The 20,013-nt window shown below is 38.8% G+C and overlaps 1 protein-coding gene across 1 annotated transcript in view; it reads right to left on the bottom strand.

Moving 5' to 3' along the window:
* LOC139899830 (uncharacterized) overlaps positions 1 to 19,772 on the bottom strand; it is a 39,675-nt gene extending 19,903 nt beyond the window's left edge. The window contains exons 1-2 of the mRNA XM_071882660.1: positions 19,752 to 19,772; positions 19,582 to 19,670 (exon numbers count right to left, since the gene is read on the bottom strand). Of these exons, the coding sequence (XP_071738761.1) occupies positions 19,582 to 19,670; positions 19,752 to 19,772 (110 nt within the window). The remainder of the gene's footprint in view (positions 1 to 19,581; positions 19,671 to 19,751) is intronic.
* Positions 19,773 to 20,013: the final 241 nt, after the last annotated feature.

The raw sequence follows: 20,013 nt of genomic DNA, 5'->3' as shown, positions 1-20,013 counted from the left end.
TTCTTCATTCAGTGGAATTTTGTTAGAATCTGGTATCCTCTCCTTTGTAGAAAGAAGCCTTCGGATGTATCTTTTCTGGTTGGGAACTTTGGACATGGTGCCCAGAAATCTTCCATCAAGCTTGAAGGAATCAAGCTTGAAGGAATCAAGCTTGGATGGTTCCTCCTGTAGCCTTCCAGGATAGGGTACATGAACTGGAGTTGCAGGGGTCAGCTTCTGAGTATATATCGATTTGTTCTTGAGCCTAGCTGACCTTCTCCGTGGTTCTTCCTCTTGAATTACGGAATCCATTTGCTTAGCTTCCTCTATGTGGGGATTTTGGATAATATTACTCGGTAACCTTCCCTGTGGTCGGGTTTCAAGGCGTTGTGATAACTGTCCGAGCTGCGTCTCCAGACTTTTAAGCAGAGCCAATTGATTTCTCTGTATCTCTGTCTGATCTTGTCTGGCTGCAGTTCTCTAATTTAGCTATTGTTGTCCTTGAATGAACTGAGTCAACTGATCATCAGCTCCGAGAGTGGGGTTAGTTAATTTTGTAATCTGGGTGGTAGGGGAATTTTTCTCAACTGGTGGACCAGTGAGTGGAAGTGTTTGATCATAGGACAATTGAGATTGTTGGGCTGGATAAGGTGGGTAGCGATAGCGAAAAGGCTGGTTGCTTCGTTGAAATTGATTAACCCTAGGTTGTTGATTGAATCCGGGATTTGGTGGACGAGCTGGGTATTGAACGTAACAGACTCAACCGTCAGGATTTTCGTACTCAACTTGATATTCTTCAGTGGGTTGTGGGTTGGTACAATTAACACAAGCCAGAGCTTGGTTGACCTGCTGCGGCTGCGTCTTCAATTCTACGAGTTGTTTAGCGAGAGATTCCATCTTATCCGTGAGGGATTTGATGGCCTCTGTTTGATTGTTAAGTGTAGATAGTGGGGCAGATGATGAAGTTGTTACTCCACTGTTCCAGTCATGATGATGCATTGTCATATTCTCGAGCAATTCCCATGCTTCGTCTGCGGTTTGGCTCATCAGATTTCCTTGAGCTGCTGCATCGATCTTCGTCCTATGATTTACCGTAAGACCATTGTAGAAGGTACAGATTTGAGATGACCATTCTAGTTCGTGATCAGGGCACTTCTTCAGCAAGGTTTTGAATCGCTCCCATGCAGTGTAAAGAGATTCATCATAACTTTGTTTGAAATTGATGATGTCATTCTTTAGTTTGGTTTGCTTAGAAGGAGGGAAATATTTGGTTAGGAATTTAGTAGCCATCTCCGTCCATGACGTGATGGAATTTTTTTTCAGTCCTTCGAACCATGTTTGAGCATGAAGAGTGAGAGACTAGTGAAATAAGTATAGCCGGACTATATCTTGTCCTATCCCTGGCTGTTTGTAGGAGTTCAAAAGAGATATGAATTTATCAAGGTGAGAATTAGGATCGTCATTCGGTAATCCATGAAACTGACTGCTATTTTGGATGAGCTGGATGATGTGATGTTTTAACTTGAACGAGTGTCCTTGAATCTCTGGAAATCTGATTGGTCCTCCTCGACCTTCAATCGAGGGTTTGGTATTTTCTGCTAAAGTAACGCATAACGCCATTTGATTTATAATTCGTGCTTCCTTGCGTGCTTTAGAGATTATTGCGTCTGGATCAGGTACGAATAACAACGGCCCTGGTCTAGATCGGGTTTGGGTCATACACTGGGTATGCCTTTTTGTTTTTTAATTTTAAGCAGATAAACTAAACTTCTAAGGTAATCTAAGGTAATTCTAATGTAATCTAAGGTAATCTTAATCTTGGGTAGTCTAAAGTAATCTAATTTAGTCTAAGATAAACTAACTATCCAAAGGTTGAATATGTTTTTGGTTCTGGCTACTGATTCCCTGGTATTTTGATAACAAATCTTCGCACAAACTATTCAACAAATCCAGTGGCCAGGCCGACTACGGAGAGGCATGATCCTTTTGGTCCCAATATAATTGGAGACTATTCGGAAAATCCAACAACCAAGTCCGTGTATAATTGTCTTTCTTAGACACCACTAAATGCTTGTGAATAAGTTTGATAGAGAGCAATATTGTCTGATACCAGTTCCCCGGCAGCGGCGCCAAAAACTAGCTTCCCTCTTGATACGGCCGAAACGGACGGTTTTATTTGTGCAGTGTCGTTAGGTCGCAACACGTCAGAATCAACCACCAAGAGGGGGGGGGGGGGTACTGTTTTGAATTTATATTTAACGGGGCCTAAATCGTACTACTCCTTATTATGAGTAAGGGAAGTATGACCGAGAGTCGTATTTTTAGGATATCAGTAGAATCGAACCTATATTAAAGCTTATGATAGTTATGAAGGAGTAGTGGTTACCTAATTTTGGGCTTTTCTACTTTATAAGACAGGTAAAGTAAATGCGATAAAACTCGTAATTCATATAAGGTTAAAGCAAGTGCATACTATGATTTCATTAGTTATTCTGTCGAGATTATGGATTGCTGGCTCATGAATAGGCAGAGACCTTGTATTCATTACACTGGTCCTAAACGCCCCAGTCATAAGACAAGTCACTGGGTAATGCGATAGGCTTGAAGATTCTGAATAGACAGCAACGTCCCTTACCCCTGACGCCCGTGCAGTCTGACTACATGCATACACGTTCAGACGAATCATCCAATTGAGCGGCTCGGTTGGGTGACGTATTAACATTCCACAAAGGTCTAAACTTTCTTAAGCATAATAGAATACAGGGTTTACCATATCCGAGAGACGTGATGTGTTTCAATGCTTTCGTTAATGATTGGTTTTAAAGGATAGTTAGGCCCTTAAAAAGAGTTCAACCATAAAGAACAACATGGCCAAGTCAGGCTGACTTCCATGAACACGTTCAGTTATCCTAACGGTCCAATCCTTTATGTATTTAAACAAACAGTTTCTTAATTAACTAAGAATCCCTCAAGCAGGGTGCAATGCTTGAGACCGCGTTATGGTGCAGTGTACTAATCAACACTGACCGTGTTCCATGGCCTTACTTAGCAGAGATACAGCTTACAACAACCGTTGTGCTTCAGCATGCACGTTCGAAGTTTATATGCTTGGTGACTATAAAGTATATGTTTAACCATGGGCACTCGGTAACTAACTTAACGTTTATAACCCCCTAAAAGTACACTTGGCGAGTGCGTATGTTTACGAAGTATTAAACACTCGTTGACTACTAGCGCGACTAGCCCGAGTGGGGATGTCAAACCCCATGGATCCATATCTAAGATTCGCGTTCACCGGTTCAAAAACCAATGACTAAACGTTACCGAGCTAAAGGGAATGTTTATGCCGTTGTATAACCCACACATATATAAGTTTAAGTACTCGTGCCTAGTATGTAAAACATAAAATGCGCATGTATTCTCAGTTCCCAAAATAGTTAAAGTAAAAGGGAATGCTATAACTCACAATGATAAAGTAGCGGTAAAGTATGACTCGGAAAGTAAGCAAGTAATGAAGGTTGTCCAAAAGGGTCCTTAACCTAAGTCAAATAGTACTAAGTCAGTAAATTGTCCGAATAGGTTTAAAAGTATGTAAATAAGGTCTTAAGGGTCATCATCATTCATCATTAAACAAAAGGTGTAAAGTAAGTTTCGTTCATGAAAAGAGTTTAAAACAAAGGCTGAGTTCGGTCAGTCACCACGGCCTCTATACCTACTGAAATAAGGTGAGACCAGTGGCCATGGCTCCGTATATGAGTCCTTTAGTTGTGGTAAAAATCCCAGGAGCAAAATCATCTTCGTTTGACCGTGGCGAGGGTCTAAGTGCGAGTAGGTCAGAATTTTCAGCACAACGTTAAAAGGACATAGGGACGATCGGAGGGCCATAAATCCTAAACCGTAACTCGGATTAAGACGAGTCCTAAATGAAAAGTTATCTACTCGAACAGAGCTATCTGAAAATCATCTTTGCAGTAGCCCAGGTCGTACGAGTCAGACACAGAAACAGTAAAACAGTAGGGTCAGTAGGTTCCGGTGGTTCTTGGTGCTCGATGCTTATCATGGTTCTCATCCGCATATAGCTTCAAGTGTACAACTTGTTGATGTGTTTGCATCATATTCACCAAGGTTTGACCATCATAACCCAAGTGTAAGTCTAAGACATGAAGCACAACTCATTTAAGTGTTGCAAGTGTTTTGATGAACCAAAGTTACATCAAAGTCTTAGATTTAACACATACATGAAATGTAAAAGTAATATTGAACTACAAACTTGAAAGTAAACTAACTAATCAAGATCTTAAGTTATAGAACATAGTTCTTAGTTAGATCTTGAAGATCCTAGACCCAAAAGTCTAGATCTAACATAAGTGTACCAAGTTATAATTAAAGAAAGCTTACTTACATATTCTTGAACTTTTAAATTTAATTTTTAGTTCAAGAAAGTATGAGATCAAAGTTAACTTGTAACACTTGACCATTAAAACCGACAAACATGAAATTAAAGTGCATAATATAAAGAAACAAGCTAAGTAAACAAGTAACTAGTTCATGGGTTGTTCATACTTTAAAGATTCAAACCAAAGTTTGATCTTTAAGAATGTAAACTTTAAGTTTACAATCATGAATCACAAGTATGATTTTACAACATGAATTTTTAGTCTTGAAAACACTTAAATATAGAACTACAAACTAACAAGTTTGAGTTCTTGTTCTTGGTTCTTCAACAACAAAAGAAGTGAAGAAAAATAAGATTAATGGAAATGCAAACTAATAAGTTTGATCTCTAACACAAATAACAATAGTCAAGTAACAAGTAAATCAACAAACAAATGATGATATTGTAGCCATATGCTACGGTTTCTAGAGGAGAAAAGGAAGAAGAATTAAAGGTTTTCTTACTTACAAACTAGAGAGAGTATGTGTGATGACCCGAAAAATTTCGACTAATTTAAACCAATTCTCTTTATGATTTAATATTATGTAAATATACATATATGTATGTATATATATATATATATATTATAAGATGTACAAGCAAAAACGACTTTCCTACAGTAAAACATTAATTGCTACAGTAAAAATGACTTTGCTACAGTAAAATACTATTTGCTACAGTGAAACCGTATTTTGCTACAGTGCTACAGTGAAAACGACTTTGCTACAGTGATTTGCTACAGTAAAACACTATTTGCTACAGTGAAACACTATTTGCTACAGTAAAATACTATTTGCTACAGTAAAACACTATTTGCTACAGTAAATACTATTTGATGTCGACGAACTAGCAAACAAAAACAGAAAAGGTGGCCATGCGATCGCATGCCAAAAACACTGAAAACTCATGCGATCGCATGAGCTACAGTAAATCGAAAAGTAATATAAATACGCAGCTTGTTCGACGTAAAATTTCACTTAAACTGTAAACAATATTTATATTTATAATTATAATTATAATTTAAGTTTAATAATAATAAGGTATATTCGAGGGTGTTTTAATTCGGGTTTCAAACCGCTTTAAGCTAAGGAAATATTGGGTATTATTCGGGGTATTGTTCTTGAATCCAAGGCCAACCATACAGTCATCTACCATCATTACGTCTACGCAATTTGCCTACAATATTGAATCGCAATATTGAACTGTGAGTTTATAGTCTCCCTTTTTAAATACTTTAAATATTTTTGGGCTGAGAATACATGCAATTTATTTTAAACGCAATAAGACACAAGTACATACAAAATTCTACACTGAGTTAAACCGAAAATCCCTTAGCTTTGGTAACTAGTAGCTGCCAGTACATAGGATATGGACTGGTGGGCGCGAATAATTGTATATGGATCCATAGGGCTTGACATCCCCGTCCGAGCTAGAGCGCTAGCCTTTTAACGGACGTATGTTATTTGAGTTTAAGACACGTTGGTTTGCGTGTATTAAAACGAATGGGGTAATTATCATTATAGCGTTAAGTTTAGTTACCAGGGTGCTCTGTTACGTAGAATCTATTGATAAACTTTTAATGAAATCTTGTGGTCTATCTTTATACATGTTTATGACTCGAGCAATTAAACCTATAACTCACCAACATTCGTGTTGACTTTTTAGCATGTTTTATTCTCAGGTCCTTAGAATGCTTCCGCTGTGATGTGCTTGTTGCCTGCATGGAGTCTCTCATGCTTTGTACAAAGTTTATTGCATTCAAAATAAAACTGCGTTGTGTAATAAATAATTGGACTGTGATGTCAACCTGTAAATTAAAGACTTATGTATTTCGGGGTTTTGCTTATACCTAAGCACTCGCCCACATGTTTATAACTTTCTATGTTTAGAAAGTCACTTATTTTAATGAATGCAATATTTTATCAAAACGTATCATATAGAGGTCGAAACCTCACTGTGGAATCAATGATTAACGTGCCGCGTCAATAGCGATTTTGACGGGTCGTTACAGTATGAGAGAAAGTTGAAGTGTAAGTGTTGTGTTGTGAAATGAAGTTGTGAAATACAAGTAATATGTAACAAGTAAATGAAAAAAAAAAAAAAAAGAATCCTTCCATTAGCAAAGGAGGCTGTTGGTTAGGGGACCAAGAGAGGGTAGAAAAATGTCCACTAGATCTTCATGTGTTTGGCTCCAAAAAGGTGGTTATTAAGGGTGTTTACATGGGAAGTAACATGTAACAAGATTCCATGACTAGTTAATCCATCTAGTTTAATCTTAATGTGATACTTACATGTGTAATGGGCTAATAAGTCCATTAAGGTGTGTAGAGTGGGCTCTTAAGTCCAATAACACTAATGAAAGCCCAAGTTCAAGTAATTAACAATTTAATCCAATAAAAGCCCAAGTAATTAACTATAACCTTAGTTAATTAAAATGATTAATAAAATCAATCATGAATGTAAATAATATTCTAAAAAATATTATTCGTGAAAGTTTCGTGTGTCACAAAGACGTTTCGGGCACTCAAAAGTCATTCGCGGTAACAAGTAAATGTATATAAACAATACATTCATTAAAACACAAGTATTAATAATAATAATAATTATTAATTAAACGTTGGAAAATTCAGGGTCGTTACATGAAATGTCCCGTTCATATTGATTATAAACGTTCCATATTAATTGATTTCGTCGCGAGGTTTTGACCTCTATATGAGACATTTTTCAAAGACTGCATTCATTTTTTAAAACAAGCATAACCTTTATTTTATCGATAAAGGTTTAAAAAGCATTACGTAGGTTATCAAATAATGATAATCTAAAATATACTGTTTACACACGACCATTATATAATGGTTTACAATAAGAATATATTACATCAAAAATAAGTTTTTTGAATGCAGTTTTTACACAATATCATACAAGCATGGACTCCAAATCTTTTCCTTATTTTAGTATGCAACAGCGGAAGCTCTTAATAATCACCTGAGAATAAACATGTTTAAAACGTCAACAAAAATGTTGGTGAGTTATAGGTTTAACCTATATATTTATCAAATCGCAATAATAGACCACAAGATTTCATATTTCAATATACATCCCATACATAGAGATAAAAATCATTCATATGGTGAACACCTGGTAACCGACATTAACAAGATGCATATAAGAATATCCCCTATCATTCCGGGAAATCCTTCGGACATGATATAAACGAATTCGAAGTACTAAAGCATCCGGTACTTTGGATGGGGTTCGTTAGGCCCAATAGATCTATCTTTAGGATTCGCATCAATTAGTAGATCAGTTTACTAATTCTTAGGTTACCAAGCAAAAGGGGCATATTCGGCTTCGATCATTCACCCATATAATGTAGTTTCAATTACTTGTGTCTATTTCGTAAAACATTTATAAAACTGCATGTATTCTCATCCCAAAATATTAGATTTTAAAAGTGGGACTATAACTCACTTTCACAGATTTTTACTTCGTTGGGAAGTAAGACTTGGCCACTGGTCGATTCACGAACCTATACAAATATGTACATATATATCAAAGTATGCTCAAAATATATTTACAACATTTTTTTAATACGTTATAATGTTTTAAGCTTATTAAGTCAGCTGTCCTCGTTAATAACCTACAACTAGTTGTCCATAGTTAGATGTACAGAAATAAATATAAATTATCTTTGATCAATCCACGACCCAGTGTATACAAGCCTCAGGCTAGATCACAACTCAAACTATATATATTATTTTGGAATCAACCTCAACCCTGTATAGCTAACTCCAACATTACTGCATATAGAGTGTCTATGGTTGTTCCAAAATATATTATATAGATGGGTCGATATGATATGTCAAAACATTGTATACGTGTCTATGGTATCCCAAGATTACATAATATATATTAGAATACATGAATAATACAATATAAGTTTGTTAAGTTATGATTTGTATAGAATTGTTACAATATTTCCCGTAGCTACAACAATCAAAAAATATCCAATCTTGTTTTACCCATAACTTCTTCGTTTTAAATCCGTTTTGAGTGAATCAAATTGCTATGGTTTCATATTGAACTCTATTTTATGAATCTATACAGAAAAAGTATAGGTTTATAGTCGTAAATATAAGTTACAAGCCATTTTTGTAAGAGGTAGTCATTTCAGTCGAAAGAACGACGTCTTGATGACCATTTTGAAAAACATACTTCCACTTTGAGTTTAACCATGATTTTTGGATATAGTTTCATGTTCATATGAAAAATCATTTTCCCAGAAGAACAACTTTTAAATCAAAGTTTATCATAGTTTTTAATTATCAAACCCAAAACAGCCCGCGGTGTTACTACGACGGCTTATGTCCGGTTTTACGGTGTTTTTCGTGTTTCCAGGTTTTAAATCATTAAGTTAGCATATCATATAGATATAGAACATGTGTTTAGTTGATTTTAAAAGTCAAGTTAGAAGGATTAACTTTATTTGCGAACAAGTTTAGAATTAACTAAACTATGTTCTAGTGATTACAAGTTTAAATCTTCGAATAAGATAGTTTTATATGTATGAATCGAATGATGTTATGAACATCATTACTACCTTAAGTTTAGTAGGTAAACCTACTGGAAGTGACAAGAAATGATCTAGCTTCAAAGGATCTTGGATGGCTTGAAAGTTCTTGAAGTAGGATCATGACACAAAAACAAGTTCAAGTAAGATTTTTACTCGAATTAAGATAGTTTATAGTTATAGAAATTGAATCAAAGTTTGAATATGATTATTACCTTGAATAAGAAAGATAACCTACTATAAATAACAAAGGTTTCTTGATCTTAGATGATTACTTGGAATGGATTAGAAAGCTTGGATGTAAACTAGTAAACTTGAAAGGATTTTCGAAGTGTTCTTGAAGTGTTCTTCCTAAGATGATTATAGCTTGATTCTTGAAGTAATTTTTGATGAATATGATGATTAGCTACTGGAAAAATTCATTCATAAGTGTGTGTGTGTGTGTGTTGAGAGAGAATTAAAAAGAGAATTGGAAGTGAAATAGAGTGAATGATGAGTGGTAAGTGGTGAGTGGTGAGTGGGGTTAAAAGGAGTTCTAGTTAGTTGACTAGTTCATGGTAGAAGTTAAAATTGATTAGTCATACATGACATAATCAAGAGTGGAATCCCATGCTAGTTTCTATTGGTATATACCCACAGTAAGTACGTCTAGAAGCTGTGTATAATACGGGTATGAATAAGACTAGAATTCTTGATGAAAAAAGAATGGGAATGTAACTGTACCCATTTTTGTTAAGTATTAGTGTTTTGATATATGTCTTGAAGTCTTCCAAAAGTATATTAATACATCTAAATACACTACATGTATATACATTTTAACTGAGTCGTTAAGTCATCGTTAGTCGTTACATATAGGTGCTGTTTTGAAACCTTTAAGTTAACAATCTCATTTGATGTTGTTAACCCATTGTTTATTATATCTAATGAGATGTTAAATTATTATCTTATCATGATATTATGATATATTAATATATCTTAATATGATATATATACATTTAAATGTCGTTACAACGATAATCGTTACATATATGTCTCGTTTCGAAATCCTTAAGTTAGTAGTCTTGTTTTTATGTATATAACTCATTGTTAATATACTTATGGAGATACTCACTTATCATAATCTCATGTTAACTATATGTATATCCATATATATATATATCGTCATGTCATTTTTACAAGTTTTAACGTTCGTGAATCGCCGGTCAACTTAGGTGGTCAATTGTCTACATGAAACTCATTTCAAATAATCAAGTCTTAACAAGTTTGATTGCTTAACATGTTGGAAACATTTAATCATGTAAAAATCAATTTCATTTAATATATATAACCATGGAAAAGTTCGGGTCACTACACCAGGCAAGCCGTTTGGCAGGCCATTTGGCTTGCCTGTTCAGCTGAAATTCCTGGATCGTAACTTGGTTTCTTGTCTTTCACCGTTTTCGCTCTAGAATCTTCGTTTTGGCTCCAATTCTCTTGATTCTTTTTGCACCGTCTTCGTAATTACTTGTTCTTCAATTCTAACCTACGAAGTGGGTATTTTGCTGATAAAGTTCGAATCTTTCTTTTTTTTTGGGCCTTAATACCGGGGTAAAAACGTGACTTTGTTTTTTTGAACGGCAAGATTGCATCAGTCCGGACCGAAGCCTAGTCATCATTTGCACACACACACACGTTCGGGCAGGAAACCCGAACCACGATCACAGGGATCCGAACCCTTAAACCATCCCGAGGGGCAGGCGGGCCGGATGTAACAACCCAAACCAAACCACGACAATTCCCGTTAAATTTTACAACAAAAAAAAAATTTCTGGTGCAGTTCATCCGCGCGGCGCGCCAGGTGGGCGCGCGGCGCGCCAAATCACCTGGACAGCCCGCTGTCCCCGGAAGTCAATTTAACGAAAATGTTTGACTAGTTCCCGACACATTTAGCCAAAACGATTTTAACCGTACATTAATATATGTAAAACTAGCACATAACTAAGGTTTGAGCGAGTTTTACAAAGTGGGGCCCACACGTGCCCAAATTACCCCTTAAGTATAAAAATACAATTTTAAACCATAAGACTCTTAATACAAAACAAAGCCGAGCATGGCGATTGGGGATACACTACCCAATCCTAATAAATCCAAAAGCAAGCCTTCTACGCAAACTATGCAATTCCTCAAATCCTCGCGCTTACCCGAGCCACCATCCGCATGCAATCTATAAAAAGAGTCAACAACGAGAGGGTAAGCTAACGCTTAGTGAATGATAATATACTACATACATATATATGTATAAAATGAATACGCCACACAAACAAATACCGCATACCGTAGCATCCAAATATAAAGCAACTACACTAAGCATACCGTACAATCTCTAAGCATCAAGCTAAAGGTACAACAACAAATATGAGTCCACCAACGACAAAGTGAACATCTCCAAATGGCTACACCCGGAGGGTTAGCTACAACACAACAATACATTAATATATATAACAATATAAACGAACAAGGTTAACACCTTAACCCAATACCGAGAACCAAATGCCACAATGAAGATTGGCCGAACTACACGAGCCTTAGTAATCCGAAACCACACGAGATTACTATCTTCACAACATCGAGGTTGGCCGAACTACACGAGCCTTAGTAATCCGAAACCACACGAGATTACTACCTCAATAGGATGACCGAACTACACGAGTCACCATGAATCCGAACTACACGAGATTCATTTGATAAGATGACCGAAACCACACGCGTCATCGTGAATCCGAAACCACACGCGATTCACTTCTCCAACTCAAACCCACGGTCACGGGATTATATAATCCACCACATCGGGGCCACAACATCCAAATCACAATCACGTGTGATAATGTACACACGAACGTGTACTTCGCCAAATATGGTCAACCAAAACGCACAACCGTGCCAATTGGACTTATACAAAAGTCCATCAAGTCCACCTACATGTGAAGTGAGCTCTATAGCCGAGAATCACTTCACCCGACCCGCACCCATCCTACACATACATATGTACATAGGATAATATCACTCACCTTGAAGTCTTGAAGAAAGCTTCCAAGTAATCCGCAACTCGCCAATGGAAAATACCTATTCCATTATCACAATTACAACAATACAATTAGGATGGATTTACAAACCAACCCAATTCAACACTTAGTGCAATTTCGACCCAATTGCACTTCCAAGCACAAACCGTGCCCGAACTAACCAATAATCACTAACACAAATGAGAATGGTCCTAATAAGCCAATTAAACCCGAACTCAAGTGTCAAACACGTGTCATACCCATTTAGACACTTAAACCCTAATTTTGACCCATAAAGGTCAAAATCTCGTCCTTTATAAGTTTTGACACCAAAACACATTTAACACGGTTTAATATTCCAACTTAATCCATTTTAAGTTCATAAACCTCATTAAGTCACCAAATGGGTCATAATCACCACCAAACCCTAATTTGACCCAAAGTCAAAGTTAGTCAATCAAATAACCCTAAATAGGTTTCAACACTTCCATAATCACTAATCCAAGTGATTAAACTCATAATCAAAGCCTAATCAAGGCCAAACCGTCATCCAACCCAAAACCCGCCAAGTGACAAGAATAACTAGTCACCATAAACCCAGTTCATCACCTAAGTGGGTTACTCAACAAATTAACTCAAAACCCTAAATTGAATATCAAGTCACAAGAATGAAATTCGGAGTTTGAGCTTACCAATACTATCACCGTGTAGCCGAGAACGAAGGGAACAACTTTAAAACCCGAGACTTTGAACGATTCGAGCTTCTTCCTCACCAAAACCTCCAATCTCTCTCTAAACTCTTACTCTCTCTCAAAAATGGATGAAGATGATGAGTGGATGTGAATGGGATCCAAAACTGATCCAAACTAGCTCATAAGCCTCACAAATCCGGCCTCAAGTGAAATTACCCATTTGCCCTTCATTTAAACCAATTAAGAAAACAAGGGATTCTGTCAGCAGCAAACGGCGCGGCGCGCCGAATCCCCGCGCGGCGCGCGACCTAACTGAAACAGATTCTTTTGCATTTTAAACTTTATATAAATAATCCGCGAAACCCAATCCCAAACGTCTTAATACACAAACAAGCAAGATAAATATTCGGGTCTTACAACTCTCCCCCACTTAAACTCGATCACGTCCTCGTGATCCTCATCACTTAACCAAGTGGACCTCACCCTACGGTCCTCGACATAAGTCCCAATCCGACTTTCCTAAGCAATTCCTTCCCAACGAATCGCCTTCCACAACTAAATCGTCACCCGCGATTTATTCAAATCACCATCCGAGCACTAAAACCATGCTCATTCCCTAACATCGGGAAAACTCAACCAATCTCATACCGAGATATCAATCCCTTAGCGTACTATTACCGAGTACAACGCTAAAAGCAACCAAGTCTCAACCTAAGGTCAACAACCAGAAACGATGAAGAACGAACCAAACGAATCCTTACGGACAACACCAACCACTAACATCCCTTGTAGTGCGCAATACGACCAAAGCGCAACTACCGTAACATCATAACAAACGGCTAAAACCGATAACGTCCAAAACGATGATGGCAACGCTAAACCAAGGTGTACAAAATCGACTTTCGTCACACCCGTAACAACATGTGAGCGAAACACGGCTATCGCATCACTAATCACACAACATGGTCCTCACGACCCCACCATCGGTGTATAAAACAACCGACAGATCACACAACACGAAGGCTGGCTGAAAACACACGCGCCTTAGTGAATCCGAACTACACGCGACTCACTACCTTCACCACAACAACAATCGGGAATGGCCGAACTACACGCGCCATAGTGAATCCGAACTACACGAGAGTCACTATCCCGGAGGAATGACCGAACTACACGAGTCATTTGTGAATCCGAACTACACGAGACTCACTCCTCAATACAATGACCGAAACCACACGAGTCATTTGTGAATCCGAACTACACGAGATTCACTTCCACAACATCGAGGTTGGCCGAACTACACGAGCCTTAGTAATCCGAAACCACACGAGATTACTACCTCAATAAGATGACCGAACTACACGAGTCACCATGAATCCGAACTACACGAGATTCATTCGATAAGATGACCGAAACTACACGCGTCATCGTGAATCCGAAACCACACGCGATTCACAACCATGATGAAGTCAGCGGACCCGAAGATCATGCTTCACCAATCTCAACACCGGATGAAGTCAGCGGACCCGAAGATCATGCTTCACCGATCTCAACACCACGATGAAGTCAGCGGACCCGAAGATCATGCTCCACCGATCAACCATACCATAATGAAGTCAGCGGACCCTAAAGATCATGCTTCATTAATCGTCAACAGCACGATGAAGTCAGCGGACCCGAAGATCATGCTCCATCGATCACATACGCACTTTCGGCCTCAAACAACGAGTAATGCAACATCGCGCTCTGCTACACTATAGTGAACCCTAGCGGAACACTAACCATCCATAATCAAGCATGAATCACCTATACCAAACATAGGTACCAAACAATAATTCTCCACAAGAGAACCCGACACACACCTCCCTTAACCGGAGGATCTCACCTTGCTCGTCAAACACGTCCATTATCTCTCCACGAGATTTACCACGTTACCACCTCGGTGATGATTCAAATCCAAACCATAAGTACAATTTATCCGAAATTGTACTCTACCACAAATCGACCCAACCAGGTCTCGACAACATTTTCCGGATCTACCAATAGCATCATCCGAAATCTCACACTAAAACTTCCTCGTGCGGGAGTGTAACTCCCCCACTTAGAATTACGTTCCATAACCGCATCTCGTACACTCGTACAATGCTACCAAAGGTAGACTTTACCAATAATTGGGTTCGCACGACCCATTACTACACCTTGCTCCAACCTTGAGCATACGAAGGATTTCAAACAATCCTTAAACATTTCGAACGAAAAGTGTACCACGCATTACACAAACTACACCCTCGCAATCATCCAATTACTATAGTTGTCAATTTCACCGAGTCACTCGTGTACTTAAGGGTTCCTCCCGGTACCCTAAGTACAATGTAACTACAACACAATCGGAGTCGACACCACGCTAGTAGGTATAAAAGAGGCACCTAATGTCGCGTCATAAAGACTCCATTACCAACACACATCGAGATTTTAAACACTCGATCTCAAAGGTTCCAATCACCCGACGAACCTCGTGGTTCATCAACTTCAACACGCAAGCGAACACGCGCTTAACAATCGAACACCAAAACCATTTCCATGGCTTGGTAGAAACATATCTCAAATACTAAGGAATGCTTGGTTGCACCAAGTCTTACGCCCTTCGCCCGACAATCAAACATCACCTTAGGGTACTTCCATTAGGAACGTCACCCATAGCATAACATGCACAACAAAGGCATACAACTCAAACTCAACCGGCATTTTATAAATAATCAAAAGACCTATTTATTAAAATGAAACGTACCTTAACGTCTCCTCGCCGCACCCGTCCCCGCTAACTTGGGACATTCCGACTTACGATGTCCTTCCTTTTGGCAATTGAAGCACACCATACTACCACCCTTTGGTACCGAACATTCCCAAGACTTGTGACCCCTTACGCCACAATTGTAACACCTAGCCGCACTAGAATCCGATATACCCGTTCGCGTACCACCCGTGCTCACACTCGGACCCTTAGTCCTCTTACTCGGAGCACCATAAGAAACAACTCTTCTCTCACTTGAAGATTCACCCCTCTTCGATCGTGAATACGACTCGAAACCTCTAGCCAAGTCGAATAATTCCGAAAACGATTTCGCTTGACCCCGACTAATCTTACCCTTCAAGTCATCATTCAAGGTCCGATAGAAATCCCCCATTAACAAACGATCATTTCCCAAATACTCCGGACAAAAACGAGCCTTCGCCATAAAGGTCGTCTTAAGAGTACTCAAATCCATAGATCCTTGTCGCAAATTTCGCAACTCATTACGCAATTCCCACAAATCGGCCGAAGTCCGGAACTCCTCAAAGAATTCTTCCTTAAACTCGTCCCATGATAAGGCCATAAACGTCTCACCACCGACAAGATCAATCTTACCATCCAACCAATCCCTTGCCCTACCCCGCAACAAACTCGTAGCGAGTCTTGTCTTCCTCTCGGGAGGGCAATCAATAGTACGAAAACACCCTTCGACATCCGAAATCCATGTTGTGCTCACCAAAGGATCCGGTTTCCCGTCATACATCGGGGGTTTAGTCCTCATGAAGCTCTTAAGATAACGCTCCATTTCACCACTACTTTGAAGTTCGGAATACTTCCTTTCCATTCTTTCTTCCAACGCACCCATTTGCTCCGCAACGGCGGCCGCAACTCTAGCGTTAACCTCCGCGTTGTTCGTATCGATCCCACTTCCCGTCGCCATTCTAAGGAATGCAAAGCGATTAGATCACGAACGTATAAGTAAACACGCACAACCCCGACCCATCTTGCTAAGCACTCGTCGTACATCACTCGTTAGACACGATTTGCACCCGTAATAAGGTCTGCAAGTTCTTATTACGCACACACGCCGCATCGACTTGTTAGTACAACGACCGCCTCGCTCGATGATATAAACAAACACAACCAAAATTCTACGCGGTACAAACACACGCGAGTATTATTATCACAACACAACAACATATTAATAATATCCGCATTACTAATATAAACGTTAGTCAACCTATAGCCAAGGCACTAACCAAACCCATTCCGACCCGTAATCCTACAAGTCCCGCAACAATTTAAGCACACACAAAAGTCTAAGTCTAGGCACCTATCTCAAGTCACCTAAATCCCTTAGACCATGCTCTGATACCACTTGTAACAACCCAAACCAAACCACGACAATTCCCGTTAAATTTTACAACAAAAAAAAAATTTCTGGTGCAGTTCATCCGCGCGGCGCGCCAGGTGGGCGCGCGGCGCGCCAAATCACCTGGACAGCCCGCTGTCCCCGGAAGTCAATTTAACGAAAATGTTTGACTAGTTCCCGACACATTTAGCCAAAACGATTTTAACCGTACATTAATATATGTAAAACTAGCACATAACTAAGGTTTGAGCGAGTTTTACAAAGTGGGGCCCACACGTGCCCAAATTACCCCTTAAGTATAAAAATACAATTTTAAACCATAAGACTCTTAATACAAAACAAAGCCGAGCATGGCGATTGGGGATACACTACCCAATCCTAATAAATCCAAAAGCAAGCCTTCTACGCAAACTATGCAATTCCTCAAATCCTCGCGCTTACCCGAGCCACCATCCGCATGCAATCTATAAAAAGAGTCAACAACGAGAGGGTAAGCTAACGCTTAGTGAATGATAATATACTACATACATATATATGTATAAAATGAATACGCCACACAAACAAATACCGCATACCGTAGCATCCAAATATAAAGCAACTACACTAAGCATACCGTACAATCTCTAAGCATCAAGCTAAAGGTACAACAACAAATATGAGTCCACCAACGACAAAGTGAACATCTCCAAATGGCTACACCCGGAGGGTTAGCTACAACACAACAATACATTAATATATATAACAATATAAACGAACAAGGTTAACACCTTAACCCAATACCGAGAACCAAATGCCACAATGAAGATTGGCCGAACTACACGAGCCTTAGTAATCCGAAACCACACGAGATTACTATCTTCACAACATCGAGGTTGGCCGAACTACACGAGCCTTAGTAATCCGAAACCACACGAGATTACTACCTCAATAGGATGACCGAACTACACGAGTCACCATGAATCCGAACTACACGAGATTCATTTGATAAGATGACCGAAACCACACGCGTCATCGTGAATCCGAAACCACACGCGATTCACTTCTCCAACTCAAACCCACGGTCACGGGATTATATAATCCACCACATCGGGGCCACAACATCCAAATCACAATCACGTGTGATAATGTACACACGAACGTGTACTTCGCCAAATATGGTCAACCAAAACGCACAACCGTGCCAATTGGACTTATACAAAAGTCCATCAAGTCCACCTACATGTGAAGTGAGCTCTATAGCCGAGAATCACTTCACCCGACCCGCACCCATCCTACACATACATATGTACATAGGATAATATCACTCACCTTGAAGTCTTGAAGAAAGCTTCCAAGTAATCCGCAACTCGCCAATGGAAAATACCTATTCCATTATCACAATTACAACAATACAATTAGGATGGATTTACAAACCAACCCAATTCAACACTTAGTGCAATTTCGACCCAATTGCACTTCCAAGCACAAACCGTGCCCGAACTAACCAATAATCACTAACACAAATGAGAATGGTCCTAATAAGCCAATTAAACCCGAACTCAAGTGTCAAACACGTGTCATACCCATTTAGACACTTAAACCCTAATTTTGACCCATAAAGGTCAAAATCTCGTCCTTTATAAGTTTTGACACCAAAACACATTTAACACGGTTTAATATTCCAACTTAATCCATTTTAAGTTCATAAACCTCATTAAGTCACCAAATGGGTCATAATCACCACCAAACCCTAATTTGACCCAAAGTCAAAGTTAGTCAATCAAATAACCCTAAATAGGTTTCAACACTTCCATAATCACTAATCCAAGTGATTAAACTCATAATCAAAGCCTAATCAAGGCCAAACCGTCATCCAACCCAAAACCCGCCAAGTGACAAGAATAACTAGTCACCATAAACCCAGTTCATCACCTAAGTGGGTTACTCAACAAATTAACTCAAAACCCTAAATTGAATATCAAGTCACAAGAATGAAATTCGGAGTTTGAGCTTACCAATACTATCACCGTGTAGCCGAGAACGAAGGGAACAACTTTAAAACCCGAGACTTTGAACGATTCGAGCTTCTTCCTCACCAAAACCTCCAATCTCTCTCTAAACTCTTACTCTCTCTCAAAAATGGATGAAGATGATGAGTGGATGTGAATGGGATCCAAAACTGATCCAAACTAGCTCATAAGCCTCACAAATCCGGCCTCAAGTGAAATTACCCATTTGCCCTTCATTTAAACCAATTAAGAAAACAAGGGATTCTGTCAGCAGCAAACGGCGCGGCGCGCCGAATCCCCGCGCGGCGCGCGACCTAACTGAAACAGATTCTTTTGCATTTTAAACTTTATATAAATAATCCGCGAAACCCAATCCCAAACGTCTTAATACACAAACAAGCAAGATAAATATTCGGGTCTTACACCGGACCTTAGTCCCGGATCGGGTCGGTAAAACCTTCCCTTTGGGCTGACCTCAATGGAGCCTATTTCAGTCCATGTTTAATTTGGTCATTCAGAAGCCAGGTTCGAACCCTGGACCTCTTACCCGGCGAGGGTGTTAAACACCACCGCATACCACTCAGGCAAATGCCTCGGTGGTAAAAAAAAAACGTGACTTTTTTGCCGATATCAAAGGGCATAATTACTATAATTTGAACATGGCTACATTTTGTTGTAGTGGTTGCAAGAGCACCAATACCAGCTAATATTACTTCATTGCAGCTTCATTGCAGCATGTGCACACGTAATGCTGCCAAACAATCATAAACTTTTCCTTCATATTCATATATTCTTCACCAAGCTGTGGCATGAAATTGAGCAAAACAAAAACAAATTAATCATTGTCAATGATTTATATTTATATTAATTATAATAAACTTACCAGTTCTACTATCAACGCCATCTAAACGCTTAAAACTCGGATAATCATCATTGGTCAGCTAATTCGGAAACGCATAAAACAAAAGTTAGATAGCAGGGTGCAAAGGTTATCAATTAAACGCAGTATTAATCGTTTATTTCATTCATTCATATATCATCCGTGCCTTAATATATAACCTTAATTTTTTGAAATCATAACCCTAATTCTTTGAAATAATAACCTTGATTTTACTTCAATACCTACTCCAGCGAAGCATTCTAGA

The sequence above is a fragment of the Rutidosis leptorrhynchoides genome, chromosome 3 (genome assembly GCF_046630445.1).
Source record: "Rutidosis leptorrhynchoides isolate AG116_Rl617_1_P2 chromosome 3, CSIRO_AGI_Rlap_v1, whole genome shotgun sequence".
Taxonomy (NCBI): domain Eukaryota; kingdom Viridiplantae; phylum Streptophyta; class Magnoliopsida; order Asterales; family Asteraceae; genus Rutidosis; species Rutidosis leptorrhynchoides.
The sequence above is the reverse complement of the archived record's forward strand: the minus strand, read 5'-3'. Positions and strand labels throughout refer to the sequence as shown.